General features: G+C 47.9%; 1 protein-coding gene across 3 annotated transcripts in view; it reads right to left on the minus strand.

Annotated features, from left to right (window-relative positions):
* The window catches only part of LOC147241129 (triple functional domain protein), a 76065-nt gene that overhangs the window by 17155 nt on the left and 41116 nt on the right, over positions 1-17794 (minus strand). For all 3 annotated transcript variants that reach the window (XM_086194168.1, XM_086194167.1, XM_086194169.1), the window contains 25 exons: positions 16242-16346; positions 15798-15994; positions 15270-15519; positions 14401-14523; positions 13788-13979; positions 12473-12604; positions 11779-12009; positions 10991-11113; positions 9399-9590; positions 8924-9093; positions 6461-6635; positions 6008-6203; positions 4704-4870; positions 4460-4579; positions 4146-4337; positions 3915-4064; positions 3708-3822; positions 2956-3071; positions 2725-2847; positions 2448-2642; positions 2237-2352; positions 1487-1553; positions 1250-1359; positions 284-353; positions 45-134 (listed from right to left, as the gene is read on the minus strand). In XM_086194168.1, coding sequence (XP_086050294.1) covers positions 45-134; positions 284-353; positions 1250-1359; positions 1487-1553; positions 2237-2352; positions 2448-2642; positions 2725-2847; positions 2956-3071; positions 3708-3822; positions 3915-4064; positions 4146-4337; positions 4460-4579; positions 4704-4870; positions 6008-6203; positions 6461-6635; positions 8924-9093; positions 9399-9590; positions 10991-11113; positions 11779-12009; positions 12473-12604; positions 13788-13979; positions 14401-14523; positions 15270-15519; positions 15798-15994; positions 16242-16346 — 3717 coding nt within the window. The remainder of the gene's footprint in view (positions 1-44; positions 135-283; positions 354-1249; positions 1360-1486; positions 1554-2236; positions 2353-2447; positions 2643-2724; positions 2848-2955; positions 3072-3707; positions 3823-3914; positions 4065-4145; positions 4338-4459; positions 4580-4703; positions 4871-6007; positions 6204-6460; positions 6636-8923; positions 9094-9398; positions 9591-10990; positions 11114-11778; positions 12010-12472; positions 12605-13787; positions 13980-14400; positions 14524-15269; positions 15520-15797; positions 15995-16241; positions 16347-17794) is intronic.

The following is a 17794-nucleotide window of genomic DNA, read 5'->3' on the forward strand; positions in this document are numbered from 1 at the left end:
TGTAACGACTGAATTTCACTTTGATCATCAAAGACTTTACTGACATCAAAGTAGTTGCCAGCGTGCTCCAGGATGAGCTGAGTGGAGTCAGGTTTGTTCTTACAGTAGTTCACATACATCTGGAACTTATCGGCCTGGAGGAGAGACACAGTATTTCAGATGGTTGTGAGTGATGATGACGGTGACACGCCGCTGTTAAACAGGCCACAGAATAAATAAACGCTTCCAAAAACACTGATCTTCCTGTTGATTTCATAGCATACACACACATGCATGTACATACCCATGTAACAAAGCAATGCCCAACATCCTCCGGCAGCTGCTCGTACTTCTCCAGCTCTTTGAGGAAAATACTAACAACCAGGATAGAAGACATCGTTATAGATGTGTGTTATTAACATGAATAAGAAGCATTCATAAAGTGCCACCAGCAATCATGGGTGACAGCGTGTCGCTCGCAGAGATTTTACAGAGCAAAATCGAACTTGATTGATTGGCTGTTTAATGTGCTGCACTGTTAGCTTTATGTTAGCTTAAAAGTTGAGTTTCGCTGTCACACTATCACCCCCGGAGTTTGTTGATGCTTCTGTCCACTTGGAGCCTCCCCCCTTGCTACCTCTTACTCTCACACAGAGAAAAATCCAAGCGAACCAAACTGTGTCACTAAAAGCCACGTTCGGTGGCGGTTATAGAGCACAGAAGCCGGTTGGCCAATAAACAAATTAAAGAAGAACCGTGTGAAAACCTTCAGTGTTTCTAGGTCAGATGTTTCTGGAAGGAGCAGGAGAGCTCCTACAGGAAGAAGCTTCTCTGGGAATTCGTCTAACGTGTCCAGAAATACAAGGTTCACCTGGTTACAGGTGTTTAGGCTCGGACTTGTTTAGTACACTGGTGGCTGAGTACGATAATCCTGTTGATACCTGCCAGAGGGACTGAACAGAGACGGATCACACACCAGAGCTCCAGTAACCAAACTAAACAGGTGAGTGAGGAGGAGGGTGCAGAGGGACGGGCTCTGATGGGTGACTTAGGGGCCTTACATCATCTCACTCAGGGAAGCCCTCATTTAACAAAAATATCTCTTAATGGTCTTTGATTTTCTTCTTCTTTTTTTTCCCAATGAGAACATAGGACAAGTACTTGCACAGCAGATAGAACGATATGTTGTAGGACAAACATTGCATGTAGCTTCAGTGAAACAGGTGATTCTATATGAATCACAGATGCTCTACACAAAGGTCATGCTTACTTGTGGTGGAATTCATAAAGATCCTGCATGTTTCCGAAGATGATGTGCTCCTTATTGATGATTCCTGGAGGGATCTCCTCCACCCCGCTGGTCATCTCCCACAGGTACGTCTACACCGGCAAAACAAGACAAGATAAGACAACGCCACATTCAACAGGATCCTGATGCATTTGCATATTTCTGCGATGGCTTGTTGCACAACGGTTCAGCAGTGGTGGGCTGCGAAGCTGCACTCACATCCATGCACTCCCGCAGGTCTCGCACGTAGGCTTTTTCTGTCTGAATCAGCTCGGCCATGATGAACCTAGAAAAACACACACACCAAATTAGCAATATTGTCCTCACCCACCAATGATGAATCACCCACAGCACCGTTTCAGCCCCTGTTCTTCGTCCATTTACGCTAATGAATTATGAAAATGTTACAGGCCATAAATGTGGTCATAAAGCAGCCATGAATGACTGAAATCATGCCTCTGATTTGTGCCGCTCACACAAAACAACAGTCTTCTCTTCCTGTGCGTATATGGCAACTCATTTGTTCTCCGACTGTTGTGTGCGCACTTCTCGTGCTGAGAAAGCAAAGAGGAGGAAACTTCAATCATGCGAATCCATTAAGTACGTGCCTTTTCCATGGAATTCATGTCTTATTCAGCACCTCCTATAACTATCGAGCAAGAGGGCGCTTGGTGTTGACAGAGACGAGGAGCGATGAAGCGATTAAACATTGCACCTTCGTCTAATCAAACCCTCCAAGTAGCCACTAGGTGTTTCTGCTTTGTCTATGTTCAACTTGTGGGCAGCAAGCCAGTGATTTGATGGCGCATGCTTTGAGGTCATAAAAAGTTCATGCAAGAGCAAAAAGCTGTGGAAATGCTGACTGGCTGCTATGTGTTTAGCTTGCATGCAGAGCGCGTAGCCGCAGCAGCTGTGCAGGCCACGTGCTTGTCTGAGCTAGCTCCTCTTCATCGGTTCAAAGTGACATACTCCTTTCTGCGTGCAGACTTGCGCTTCTCCTCGTTGAGCTCATGGGCAGCATCCCTCAATTTGACCTCTGACCCTGGCGCTGTGGCTGGAATGATGTCCAACTGGAGATCCTTACTCTGATAGAGGAGGAGGGTGAGGCAAGTCATTACACCGGCTAGCACAAATACGATTCATCAGATTTTTCTCTGCAGCCTCAACCACTCAAACGCACTGCCTTGTTAGAGTCGGAGGAGATGCCCAGGGCTTTCTCCAGGCTGCAGCGATACTTGTCCATCCTCAGGGAGAAGTCTCGGTAGCGTTTATCCACAGCCGTCACCCACTTTTTGATCTCTCCGGCGTGACTGTGGCCTTTATCACAGAAGCCATCAGCCAGTTGGATCAGCAGCTTCACACGCTCCTTCGTTTGCTGAGGGTGAAGACACAGTGTGTTAGGTACCTGCAGGGTTACCTTATAAACCCTGATGTGGGCTGGTGTGTGAGGGGCCAACCTTGGCTGTGATGTGGAAGTCCTCGTGCTCCTTCAGCAGCTCCTGGGTGTGGTGGATGCTGGAGCCGGTGGAGGTGTGCGTGGACAGGTAGAACTCGCCTGTGTCATGAATCCACTCCAGAGCCTGAGAAACACACCAGGATACAGTTACCGTCAGGCTGCAGGACACGATACAAGATAAGTTAGGCATGTGTGTGTGTGAGCGTGCGTGTGTGTGAGCGTGTGGTTTAACCTGTTTGGCGCTGCGTTCAAACACCACATACTGCTGACACTGGTCCAGTCGCCGCTTCCTCATGGTCCAGAAGTGGAGGACACGGTTCTCTCTCTGCAGCAGCTCATTGAGGATGTCTGGAAACAACAAAAACACAGAAAGGCTGCAGTACGCTGAAGACTTCCCCAGACTGGAGGTCCTCGAGTCACTGGATACAATTCAGCTGATTAACAAAAGCTCATTAGGCTCCGATCTGATTACTGAGGAGAAATTCTGAAACATCTCCATTAAGCATTTCATTAAACTCATCATTTGTACAAGTCTCAAATAATTCACGTCAATCTTTTCTTCTTTGTTTTGTGGATTTTCTTATTTTAAAAGAGGACCTTCCTCAAACTAATATACAAGCCAGGGTTCCTACACGTTTCACTGATAAACGTCGATGATTTCCACTCCCCTTCATGAACACGCGTTCTCTGAAACATCAAATGTAGCAGCGCGTATCAAACTACTTTGTGGTTTGATACAACAAAAATGAACTGAAATAATTTAACAGACAAGCAATTATCGAAATTGTTTTTCGAGTAAATTCGCTCTTTCATTTATTCATTGATTTGAACTCTTAAACCTCTCATATCTAAAAAATATTGATCATTACTTTCCACCAACAACTGCCCTGTTAATAAATGTAATATAGTGAATTCAAAAATGTCTCTACTGAGCTTCTACAAACCCTCTGTGGTGCAACTCAATTCATTTTCCTATTTACTCACTCTTAACTTGCTGCTCTGGTGCTTTGACGTGGCTCAACATCCCCGGCATGTTGACGCTGTTCCTGTGCATGTACTTGAGGAAGACGTCTGCGTTCCTTCTGGCTAGAGTGCACGCCTGGTACAAAGAGCCACACACACATGCTGAGATGAGACATGTCCCTCAGACACCGCTTTTAGGTGGTGCTTGGACTGAGTTCCAGGTGATACCTTGAGGAAGGCCTCCTTCTGCTCCAGGTGTTTACTGATCATTGGGGTGACGTGGTCCGTTTCACAGTTGGGACCCAACTTATCAGCTCCTCCACACCAGTCCTCCTCTCTCTTGTACTCCTGCTCCAGGCTTTCTAACACGCTGCACACCTGCACGGAAATTCACTCTTATTTCTTCGGGAGCTCTCTTGGGGTGGAAATATCAGAGGTGACGTCTGTGGTGTCGCCTACCTGTTCAGAGGTCTTGTAGAAGGCCACAGAGGCGTTGACCAGCTTGAGCCGGTCCTCCATCTTCAGCATGAGCTGCTGCCAGTGGGACGCCACGCTCTCAGCACAGTCTCTGATCAGGTCCATGTCATAGTGGTTGGCCTGGAGCAGAGCCTCCGCCTTCTGCTGAACCTGCAGGGCACTCTGGTGGGTTTTCTGTGGATGGTTAGACCACACTAAGTCAAGCAACCAGCAGTGTGAAGTCACAGGTGCAGAGCGTCTGGAGACACATCTGACAGCAGATTCTTGATAGAGACGGATACGTATAGATGTTTAACCTCAATGGCGTGCTGGAACTGCTCGTGCTCCCTCTGCAGCTGCTCAGCCTCCTGCAGGGAGCTGGCTGTGATTAGACCGGCGTTTAGCATCGACTCGCCATTACGGATCCAACCCAGAACCTGGAGACACAGAGGACAGATTTGACCGGCTGCTGAAGATCAGATGCCCTGGTGGAGCTGCAGTAATTCGGCCTGAAGGTGGCGCCAACCAGCACTTTTAAATGTGTGTGATGAACTGCCCTACCTGTTTGACTTCAGCCTGCAGGTGTCTCAGCTGGACACACTGCTCCAGGTGCCTGCGATGCTGCTCAGCCGCCAAGTCCAACTCTTGCTGCTTCTCATGGAGGAACTCTAGCAAGTCCTGAACCCGCGTCGCCATGTCGACATCCCGGTCACACAGCAGCTCAACCCCTGGAGGAAGGACACACTGTAAGATCGGCTCCTGTTGTGTGCTTCTGAGCAAACACCCATTCACTTTGTACCGGATCAGGACCCATTATTCTACACCAATCTGATCTCATGAATTATTTGAAATGTATTAATGAAATTAAAGAAAATTCAAGGGTGAGAACTTTGGCATTGTTCACCAAACCATAGCCAAACATTAGCAGTCAGCGTGCCAAATTAAATGCCTGAACATGTGTGAGGAAACACCACGCTGTCACTGTTTTGACCACGAAAAAGACAAACCATGCCGCATCCGACCTGAAGTCACAGAACACTTGAGCAATTACTGCACGGTGCTCTCTGACTCACTTGCTAGCTAGCTAGCTGGCGAACGTGGTTTTGCTAGCAACAAAAATCAATGACTGGACTACAAGAGCACATTTTCAGGCTTGTTTGGTGGAAGCGGAGATACAAACGTGAGTGGTAGCTGATGACACCACCGGAGCCAGGAGGGGATGTTTGGACAAACACATTCAGAACCTTTGCTCTGTGGACTGTAAAACAGCTGGCGGCTCCTCAAATGCTCCGAGGAACGCAGCCAGTGGTTGAGCAACACTGCCATCGTTCATGGCTATGCCCACTATGTTCTGACGTGACGAAACCTCATCATTTATTTGTCCACCAGGATTTTACCATTAATTCCAAACACCTGACTCACACTTGTATCTAACCTGTAAACCTCATTATGAAACGCTGATCTCATCCCGCGATACGTGCGTGGTGATGTAACGGTTCCTCGTGCACTTTCAGAGAAAACCTATTAACATGGAAGATCACAGGTGACTTATTATGGTGCGTGAGTGGGAGCCTCTCATCACAAAAGCTGAACCTGCAACACCTACATGAGTCAATATTAAACTCATGTTGCCAGCACATGACTCTGTGCAACAGAAAACAGTCAACAGCGGTGGCGGCGGCCCTGATGTAACCCTCTGCTGAATGAGGATGTGGCAGCGAGGCGACGAGCGAACATCTCCGGCTTCGGTGTTAGAAAGTTCCACCGAGGAGATGGCGTGTAATAGTTGAGTTCTTTGATCCGCTTACCTGGAGTGCATCCAGACTCGTGTACTTATCGGGTCAGAGTCTGCTAACTGGACTCACCGGAGGCCTGAACTTCGTTGACGTACTGCAGCAGCTCCTGTCCCTGGTGGATGACGTCGAAGGTGAGGTTGTTCATGGTCAGGGCCTTGTCGGCGTGGTGCTGCAGCCTCTGCTCAGCCAGTGTCAGGTCCTCTGTGTCAAAATCGTTCATCTGACCCGTCAGCTCCTCGTTCCAGGACTCCAGGTCCGAGATGATCTGAGGCAGAGCAGCACAACTCAAAATTTCAACGACTGAAAAACACAAATTATACCGTCTTTTTATGTCAGTCTTGGTAGGAATATTAATGGTGTGACTGCCACGTACGGAGCAGGCTACAATAAAGCCAACGTTACAAGAGAAAATGTTGGTGAAGATGCGAATTTCTGACCTCTAACTGTTAAAAGGTTTGACTCAAAACCCTTCCTATAATACAAGCAGCAAAAATAAATATTCTGCCCCTCAAGCAGACTCACATCAATGGCATCCCTTTCAAAGATGCGGAGCTGGAGGAAGAGCTCCAGTTTGATCTTCCTCTCCTGGAAGAGCTCCTCCATCTGGGCCTGGGCCTCGTCCAGCTGCTGCAAGACACTCTCAATGTGGTTGATGGAGCTGTTGTGGGGTGTTTTGTTGCTTGAGATGGCCGAGTCCCTGCCACAGACACACATCATTCAGCAGAAGAGAGGAAATAAATTAATTGCTAATTTACATGTTCCTCTTTGCTGAAGGTCAAATGTGCTGGTGCGATGTGCACATATGACACACAAAAATATGGCGAAGTAACCACCCCAGAGCACTCAGTGAGACGGAGAATTAAACATGTTAGTAGTACAATGTTCCAAATATTCTCTACTTAAAATGAGGACAGAAGTGAGGTCATCGTTTTTGGGGCCATCTGAGAACGTCTGTGCTCACGATAACTGCCAATGAGGAGTAAAAACCGAGCGAGGAAGCTTGGAGTTCTCCTCCAGTCACATTGAACTGGTAACAAAATTCTAAATACCTTCTGCGATATGAAACACACTGAAACGATCACAGGCCCGATGTCCAAGACTGATGAGGGGAACAAGCTCTCCTCTCCAGCAGGCTGGAGTCTACAGGCTCACGTCTGTGACCTGGACTGGAATAACAGCCCCACCCTCAGCACACAGCTCCACTTCTCAGGCTTGTATCTGCTGCTATGAATCACTAAACTGATTTGGTGAAAAGAACCTTCACAAGTTACTAACCACTCGGATGTGCTTCCTAGAGCCACAACCTAATATGCACAATGAAGATGAATTTTTAGGGCCGGTGTGGCTCAGAGGGAGAGCGGCCGTCAAGCACCTTAAGGGTTGCTGGTTCGATCCCCACCTCCCCCGGTGACCATGTCCAAGTGTCCTGGAGCAAGACACTGAACCCCTAACTGCTCCTGATGGCCCTGTGTTGGACTGGTGACCCGTCCAGGGTGAACCCACCTCTCACCCAATGTCAGCTGAGATGGCTCCACCCCCCCCCCCCCATCCCTTAAAGGATAAGAGGTATAGAAATTGGATGAACGATGGAAAAAGAATTTTCTCTACAGACAATAAAAATGTATGAAACTGGAGAAAGTGAAGCTGGCTTTATTTTTTTATGCTTCCCAAAAGTGGAACAAACGGCAAACAGACGACGGCCAAGCAGTAAACCTCAAACTTTACTACGCCGTCTTTGATTGCTTTAATGCTTTTGGTAGGAAAAGTGTGAGAGAGAGAGTACATACATTTTTATTATTCATCATGTTTTCTTTTAAATTCAGCCTCTAATCTGAAGAACGTACTTTTAATTAGTTGCATCATTTCTTTCTAGAAGTGTTTTAAAGCCCCCATGTGCTCACAACATAGACTGCTGAGCACTGAGACGCAGCAGTGAGTGGGAAACGTAACCAAGTCCCACTGGTCAGGTGATTTAACCTGACAGGTAGAAAGGAAAATCACAAGTGATGAGGCACAACATGAGTAAGCAGAGACAGAGTCTGATTGGCTTCTGGGTCATTAATTAGTGAGACATGCTCCCACACACACACATGCACGCACGCGCACGCACACACACACACACACACACACACACACACACACACACACACACACACACACACACACGCATGCATGCACGAACACATACGCGCGCGCGCGCACGCACGCATGCATGCACACACACGCGCGCACACACACATATACACACACACACGCATGCATGCACACACACCTACCAGGCAGATTGCCACACAATTAGACATGCACTTATAAAAGCAGACTTATGTAAGAATACACCGTGGAGCCAATGCATCGGGGAGAGAATGATGGAGAGAACCAATGAGGAAAAGAGAACAAAAACCAGAGAAGGGGGGGTGGATGAGGAGGGAGGAAGAAGAGGGACTGGAACATCCTCTGTATAAAGCAGAGCTGGAGAATGAGGGTCAACGGCATCCACCTCTCCAACACCTCCTCCCATCCACTCATCTTTCTTTTGCGCATATCATTAGTGTATCTGGGTGGGTTTTAAACATTTTTAGCAGCTTCAATGATCACACATTTAAACAACTTTAACTCCCAAGCTGTCCGTGCCTGGAATAACTCGCCGCTGAGAGGAAGGCGATTACATAAATAGAGCTAAAACAGTTTCAGCTTTGTTTTAAACTCAACAGGCTGCCTTTTGTACATTTATATTGCAGCTAACTGGTTAAAAGAGTTCAGCCCATGGTTTGTGGGGGCCATCTGTATCCTCCTGTCCTGCATCATCTCATTACTGCTGCTCTCTGCCTCTGAACTTGCAACTTAAATGTTGAAAAGGAGCTTTGCAAACCCGGTGTCCTCGGCTATGAATGGAAGCGTATCAACATGCGACGGCAAGCGAGAATCTGAATTTATCACTGAAGCAGGTTTCTCGTTTCAGTGTCACTCAGGCATGGTTGTGTCTACCTGAGCTGCTGGATGAGGTCCTCTCCCTCCTTGATGACGTTGACGGTGACCTGCAGCGTGGTCTGCTGCTGCTGGCCGAAGCGTTTGATCAGATCCTGGACGGCCTCCACCGACTCGGCGTACACGTCATCCAGCAGCTCCTTCTGCAGCTCCTCCAGCCACGTCCACAGCTACAGAGAAGACAACGTCAGTATTTGTATAGTGTGTGTTTTCTGAGGACTTTAAAGACAAAACTACAGCTTTGTTAGAAATAATCACAACAGGACACAGGAATATTATGAACTGGGTCGTCATAAACAGCACTTGTGTTCATCTGTGACTAATTCCATCAAACTAGGACAAGCAAATACACATATATTGTATCTCATCTGTTAATTATTTTGCTCTCTTAGTCAGAGAGCACTGTAAAAACCCTCGTCCACACAAACACGCAGCCCACCATCCACTCCAGGGTTACATCATCCTCCCAGCATACCTCTTTGACATGCGTGTGAAAGGCGACAGACATGTCCAGCAGGACTTTGCGCTGCTCAACGCGGCGAACAAAGTCTTGGATTCTGTCTTCGAGCTGGTGGGCGGCCTGGTAGATCTCCTCCGGGTCACACTCTCCCGTCTGGGCCAGCTGCTCTGCCGCCTCCAGCAGCTTGTCTGCATTGGTGTATGTATTCTACACCCAGGACCAGATGAAGAGATGAAAGCGGACAGACACGGCACAGCAAGAATACATTATCAACATGAGCAGAGAGATAGGTAGAAGAGGCAGAAAACGAAAAACAGGATATGCAAAAGAAACTTAGAGTGATCACGAGATAATAGAGGTGCACAGTGAGTGAAACAGAGATGCTGAAAGTGAGATATGGAGGAAGTGAAAGGCACTGTTTAACGGCAGGTGCATTACTCTGTCCTGATAGCCCTACACAGCAGTGCCACTACTCTCCACTGCTCCTTTCAGCCTTATGGGGCTTCAGCTCATTGCTCAGCTGTCCAGCTCTCCCCTTTGCTGTCCTGGTTCATTCCCACCCTGTCACTGTCTTGATACTGGCAGCACAGGCCAAGACTGTCAGAGGAAAGGCTCTCAGTCCACGGCACCGAGTGGTCTTAGGGATGCACAGGTCGTGGAATTGGATTGGGACCAGATGAACTGAAACATGGCTGAGTGGAAGACACCATTGCTCATTAAGTGCTGGATGTGTCAGTACTCAGTGGTTTGCCAGTTCAAATGGAACATGTTGACAACTTGTTTCTGCTGCCCCAAAGTGGCAACAAGTCTATTTCACACAGCACCTTTCACAGAAATATACGTCACAAAGAGCTGCACAAGAATGAATCATACAAGACCATAAAAACAAACAAGCAATAAAAACATAAAAGCAGTACTGCAAAGGCTGCAAATCACGGGGGGGTAAGGAAGTGACCTCGGGGACCCAGCTGCCTCACAAGGTTACACAGGGTTTTTGGGGCAGATGTGGAGCAGGAGGAGGTGTCCCAGCCGTCCCAAGGTCAGTTTTATTTCAAGGTTTCTGAGGATGGTCCAAGCATATAAGTACACAGATCACATGATACAGTGGCGCTGTGCTTGTCCGGCTGACTGACCACATTTCCCATCGTGAGGAGACGAGTGGCCTTTGTGATATTTCTGTTCTTCTTTTCTGCTGGCTCAGTACATGTAATGCACGAACTTAGAAACACGCTACACAATAATTCCAACGTGGACAGCTTCAGCACTGGAGTTGTGTGTTTACACCAATAAATATGGTGAAGACGCAGGTCTACTGCAGGGTCATTAGGGCAGACGTGCATTCAACCCCTTTCCATTGCAAACAGATGCGAATGTTCGTGGGTTGAAGCACAGCATTTTCTGTTATTGCTCCACCCCCTCTGCTGCACTGCAGACTATCACATGCCTTCCCCGACAAATGTGGGGTTGTCGTTTGTGGTGAACACGATCGTTGTCATGTGACAAGACGCAAACAACCACCGGAGGTCCTCGTTTAGTGATCATGACACATCCCCCTCATGAAAAAATAAATTGTAAGTAAATAAAGTGGTGAAACAGCGTCAGAGTACCTGTGCCACCTCCTCGAAGTCTTCATGCCGTTTCTGGAGGGCTCGAGCTCGGTGAAGGGACTTCCCCACGCCTGTGTGCTTGCTGAGGAAGGCTTCGCCATGGTTCTCTATCCAGTCTAGCACCTGTTATGATGGGGCAACAGACACGTTAGGGAACCATAAGGGGGCGCTCTCAAGTGGAGGGTGAGTTACAAGTAATGCTGATAGTCAAAAGAATGAGTGAAGACGAGGCGAGGCTGGAATGATGCTGAGTGTTGTGTGAGGCGCTGCATTGAGCCTCTCTCTGCACTCTGGCCTTCACAGCATTAATGGATGAACAGCATCTGCATGGACCCAATTCAGTTGCCATGGCAACGGTTGCCATGTCAACACACTCTGCAATGCTCGTGATTTTTGGACAGTATGCAACCACATTATCACACTGAACCATTTGATTTTGTCCTGCTCATTATACTGTACTTGTGTTTCGGGCCTCACGTCTGAGGAACACATTTACATTTTAGGAATCTAATGTTCCTTTCCACGGTGACGTGTGAGGAGTAAGCACACTCGCTTCCAAGCAACATCCTCAAGGACATTTTGAGAGGAAACATGGCTGCTGCTCTCATCAAACCCTCTATTAAGAGAAGAATCCGTCTAACCCGAAGACAAACCTGCTATTTTCAAATTACTGTCCAGCCCTCTCAAGTTGCACTCAAAAACACTGGCAATTAAGTTTCACCACGTGTTCGAACTAAATGTGTTTGCATGATAAACAACACACATGAAGCACGCGCGTGTGCGTGTACCTGCTGGACGTCCTGCTGAAAGACGCAGAGCTGCAGACGTTGGTGCAGCCGAACTTTGCGGTGCTGCCAGATGTTTTCCAGCTGTCTCTGGTGATGCAGAACCTCGTGGATGATATCCAGGACGTGGTGCACTGCCTTGGAGTAGTTTGCTGATGCAGTCAGTGAATCAGCGCTGCCTGGAGTCAAAGGTCGCTGCAGTTTGTCCAACAGGGCTTTGCCATCCTGGCTCACCTGAGGGTGGAAATGGATTTGATTTTTACTTCAGCCAATAATAACAAGTAGACCGGGATGGCAGGACTATGGTGCCCCAGAGCCACAAACAATAATCACCATTAAAACTGTCCAAAAACCTTTGTTTACAACTCTCAAGTGCATCATCCGGTATAATCCAGGTCCGCTTAATCCAGCCAATGCACCGGAGTGTTTGTAAACAGATGTTCTTGCACAGCTCAGCCATTGGAAGGCGAAAGTCTGCATTAGCTTCAAGCTCAACATACGTGGCTGGCTCTTTCTGCATTCTGGAGTCACAGACGGGATGCAGGAGGGAGCTCAAGAGACTGTGAGTACTTGCAATGTGAAAAACAGTTTTTGGGGTTAACACCTTAACCAGCTACTAAATAAATCCTAATGTTTGAGTTTAGCCTATCCTGCACAGCAAGACTCCCTCCTCATCTCCGTGAGAAGCCAGTGTTACCTCAGAGTAGGCTGCGGTGATGTGCTCATACAAGCCCTGGTGATGGTGGATGGCATCTTCCAAATCTTGAAGCTCAGAAGGCAAATCCACTTCACCACACGCCTTACACCACGAGTCCACGTTACTCATGTACTGCAGGGAGGAGAAACACATGCCTACATCAACACGTGCTGTCACTCAGATGTTGTACAGTTCACAGGAAGCGCGGCATGTCTACCTCCTCGCCACAGGATTCAAATGTTCTCCACATATGCGAGCGTACAGAAAGTCGCCTGTGGGGCACTTTCTTTTACTGGGCTTAAACTTGCAGATATTTCCTTGCACGTTAGAAACTTTCTGAAGACATTTTCTGAAGAATTATGGCACCATGGCTGAGTGTGCTGTTCAAGTACGGTGGTGATGACTTCCTAGAACGTTCCCTCAACTCTGCGGGAGTGGGGGGTGGGGTGGGGGGGGGCAAAACAAAGACTCTAGCTCACAGGGATATGAAGTCATGACATGATCTCCATCTCATTACCTCTACCACGACAATTGGAATAACACACACGAAAGACTTAAGAGCGTCTCTGTATGTGAGGAGCGATGAGGATGAAAACTCTCAGAGACAGAGGTGTTTCCAATTCAGCTCACAAACATGAAAGCTTGGTCTGATGACGGTAGAATTCCAGGTTGGAAAAGTGGCACCGCCCATGTTCCCTTGTCAGGAATTCTGCTACTGTACCATGAATCCTTCCGTAATGAGCTGAGACAAAAATACCAGCAGATAACAAATGTTTTACTCACATCCTGCATATTTTTATGTAAATATATGTTAATGTGGTGCATATGTTAAGGCTTTATAGATTTAATGAAGCCAAATAGTTATTTTAAAATCTGAAATAAGTGCTCGTGTGTCATCCATTAGTGCAGTGAGGGTCAGCACATCTGGTACTTCCAAAGCAACATCAACGTGAGAGTTGCTGAATGCGACTCCTACTGAGCCTGACTGGGAAGACGCCCTCACTGGCCTTCTGGTCCTCAGATGAGAACAGTGGAAGTAACTATGAGGCTCCAGCCAGCAGCCGGTTAGCTTAGCTTAGCAATGGTGGTTGAAAGGGGATCACTAAGCGTCGTTCTAGCGTGGTTCCCAGTTCATAAGGAATGAGGTAAAAAGATGATGATATATTGGTTCTCAGATGAGAACCGGCTTGCATTGTTCGCCTCACAGAGACGGCTCTCTGAGCCTGGTTTGTCTTCAGTTCAAGGGTACGTCCTTGCAGAACCATATTCATAATGGAGACTGAGCATCTATTTGCATGTTTGTGCGTCGTCATACCTGGTCACACTTCTGGTGGAAGCTGGCCGACATCTCCAACAGCGTGCTGCGTTCGTCCAGCGCTGCGGCGAAGGCCTTCCACTCCTGCTCCAGCTGACCTGAGATCTGCTTGATCTGCTGGGAGGCATAGTGTCCTGACTCCAGCAGCCGGTTGCCCACTGACATGATGCGGTTGATATTCACATACACATTCTGCAAAAAACCAGACAAATTCAAGATTTTAAGACATTTATTAAGACAAGGGACTACGCGGTGAGGACGGAGCAGCTCGGGCCTCGTGGGCCGCCACCACAGTCTCTCACGCGGGGATAGAAACTCTTAGCGGCGAGATTGATTGCTCTCAACAGTTTCATAATGGTTACATAACGCTGACAGTGGATAAAGACTAGGATTACTTAATACCAGGTTGTGTTGCGTCCAACACACACAGTCGACCAGCAGGTGCACATGAGCACATGCAGCTCCAAACAAACACAGTGCTAGAGGTTGATGCTAAGTGCAATAACTATATGATTATACAGTGCAGGGTACGGACTTGATAGCCCGCGTGGGCAGAAATCCTCCTGCTCCGTGTGTGTGTGTGTGTGTGTGCGCGCAAGTATGTGTGTCTTACCATGCAGTTCATAGCGAAGTGGTTGTGCTGGGTCTGCAGCTCGACCGCGTGGGGGTGGTTGTTGCCAATCTCTGTGTAGCCTGCCAGGAACAAACCCTTGTTGTGCATGATCCAGTCAAACATCTGAGGAACAGGGAGACACGTGAATTAATGGTAGTTTGACAAATGAAGACACCCCCCCCCAAAAAAAATATTGTATATATATGTATACACACACACACACACACACACAAACACACACACACACACACACACACTGAAGGTACAGATGCAACATTAGCTTTGGCCCATCACTGCTGAACCAGTGTGTGTGTGTGTGTGTGTGTGTGTGTGTGTGTGTGTGTGTGTGTGTGTGTGTGTGTGTTGCTGCAGTGTTGAGATAGATGTCGTCTATCCAGGCCAGCACACTGAGAAATGATCTGCCTCTATTAAGAGTCTCCTCTTCGGCTCCTCTACAGAACAACTGGTGGCCTATGGTGTCCTAGCAACAAGCTCCTACTGCTGCAGTGTATCCAAGACCGCAGCACTCTGCTGCTGCAGCCTGCTCTTCTATTCTAACATGGATCTCTGAATGTTGCCTGTCTCATGCGTTGTTTGTGCTGTAGCTGTCATCACCTGACAGTCGGAGGTTTAAGTTATAGGATGTGCTCAAAAGTTTATAGGCCATAATAAAAAAGGACAGGAATTGATGAGCTCTGCCTGCACAGCACAAAATCCATGCTTCACTGTGGGTATAATTAGGACTCGTTTATATTGGAGGTTGCTTGTCCTACATTGATCACCAGCTGTGGTCATAGATTACCCCTGCATCACTGCTCGCTCTAAATGACCTACACTGCACCCACCCCCGATTCCCGCCGGCCACCGACCTTCTCTGCGTCCTGTTCGAAAAGGCGGAGCTGGAAGCACTGATCCAACTGGAGCTTGCGAACATGCCAGGCCTGATGGAGGTGCTGTCGGGTGGAGTGAAGCTTGTCCAGCAGCTGGGTGATTCGTGGCACCAGGCCCTGGGTGTCAGCGTTGCAGACCCCACCGCTGCTACTGCTACTTCCTCCACTGCCGCCACTGCTGCCGTTGCGGTTGGAGAAAGACTCGCTGCTCTGGATTCGCTGGAGCAACCTAGAGAAAGTGGTTCAGGGTTCAATACCAAGTTAGCAATGCTGTGCTTTTATTGGTTTTTAATGGAGAGGTATTTAGGTGTTCAGTTTTTATTCTAGAGTACATTTACTGGAATAAAATTCACGGGTGCTCAAAGAATGAATGGTTGCGTAAAAAAACCTGCAAAGGATTTTTTTCACCTTGAAGTCGAGCAACCAAGAAGAAAAATTGCAGCATCTGAGGAGCTTTTATGTGATCTGACCAAAGCATGAATACGTAGGACTGAAATGTGGGCTCACCTCTGTCCCTCCGTGTCGAGCTCCTCTATAGGAGCTTTGATGACTTTCTTCTTCAGTGTGGCGTGTTCTTCTATCATTCTCCGAGCTCCCTCCAGGTCTTGGGGAAAATCCTTTCTGGAGACAGTTTCCTGCATCTCCTCTAGTCGAGCCAGCATCTGCGTGGCGTGACCGGAGAACTCCTCAAACGCAACACGCACCTGAATGCAAAACAAAGAAAAACACAGATTTTGGGGCAGCAAGTCCTGCTGGAAGGGTGGATGATATAAAATGGCTGACAAGTCCCTTCTGAATGATGGAGTGCACACGTGAAGGTAACACCTGCATTTTCCTAATTTCTTTCTTGACCTCAGTTCTGAATTTAAAAGTCCGTGGGGAACTGAACGATTTCCTGCTCGCCCTTCACACCAGGCGGACAGGCCTGAGAGGTGGGTGGGCAAATCTCACCTCTATCCACTCTTCGTGGTTGTAGTCCAGGCTGCCGTCAAAGTCCGCAGTCAGCTGGGAGGGGTCCACCACCTTCGTCAGACCCTCTAATGACACCATGGTGGTCTAGAGGAGCATGAGCAGAAAAAAAGTTACAGTTTTGACACGTCTTTTCAAGCTGGGATGCTGGGATGTAACGCGACCCGTGCACCTCGCCGTCCGCATTGAAGCAAACAGATGCATGCGGGGGGGGGGGGGGGGGGGGGGGGGGGCAGACAGTTTCACCTCCGAGCCAGCGGCAGAGGCAGCAACAGGAACACATCGCACCACTGTTCAAAAAGACTGGAAAATCACAAGCGGGAGCGACATTTCACAGTTCCGGTTGGTTTTGTGTAAAAATCGAGGCGTAATAATGTCGGTGGTGCCATTGTTACGGTGCTCCAGCAGAATCTGAGTCAAGAGGTGATTGAAGCAGGTTTAAGACAGATTTTAGTTCGTTTCAGTCGATTGAGCCCAAATTGCCTCTAATCTCTCCTTTCCTCCCACTGTGTTCCTTTGATGCTTGATCCTTTGATCCCTCAGATGCTGTTCAAATCTTTATTTAGAGCACACACAACCCACCTTTTGTTTCCAAAAATCGAGAAAGGGAACTTTTCTTAAGGACAGATGTGAGATGCAATATTCAGCACATCTCTGCAGAAAACACGGCAGGCATGTAATTAACGTAACACATGACTTGAGCACATTTGATCCGCTGCATCCTGTCACTTCAGCGCGCAGCAGCTTCTCTTCAGAATTTTTTTTTTTTTTATCTTTTAAAGTTCACGACTTTTCAACTCACAGTTAAACACTTAAACCCCCACAGCAGCGTTTCTCTTTAATTATTCTTGAAATCCTCTCTGCATGTATTACAATATCAATATCAGAGATGGCGTGAGGAGAAGCTTCCCTGTTTGGTTTCAGTGCCTCTGTGTTTCTGCTAAGCCACCTCCACACACCACCCCCACACACATGGCCAGAGATGGAGGGAGACAGAACCAGAGCTGGGTAGTGTTGTGTAGGCCAAACAATGCCGAGGAACACTGGTGTCCTTGGGTATGAACACACGGCGGCTCTCGCCAGGGGAAATACTGACATCACTACGGTCGCTCTTGTTGCTAGTTTATTGATTTGCACGTAGTGTGAGAGGCTGTTGGGTTCCTTTCTTTCTCCCACAAAGCTACATAATTCACGCACACATCTCCACTGAGGGTGCTGCTATTTTGACTCAATTCAACAGGAAGCGGAGCGAGGGAACCCGTCATCTAACCGAGCCAGGACAACATCCTTCAGCTCCACTTGCCACAGTAACACGGAATAATCTATACGCTGCCGGCTGACCAGGGGTGAGAATGCCGGCCCACTTTCATCAGCCGTGGACAATTTTGCACACATTCGTCACAACTGTAGCCCTAGCAACACCTCTCCATCAACAGAGCTGAAATTACACGTGATTTACAATCACAGACGGAATCATATTTCTAATGCCAGTGTCAACATTGGGAACAAAAAACAACAACGTCCACCAGATGTGG

This window comes from Aulostomus chinensis, chromosome 22, assembly GCF_037954235.1.
Source record: "Aulostomus chinensis isolate RoL2024-O1b breed Wild chromosome 22, RoL_Achi_v1.0, whole genome shotgun sequence".
NCBI classification, from domain to species: domain Eukaryota; kingdom Metazoa; phylum Chordata; class Actinopteri; order Syngnathiformes; family Aulostomidae; genus Aulostomus; species Aulostomus chinensis.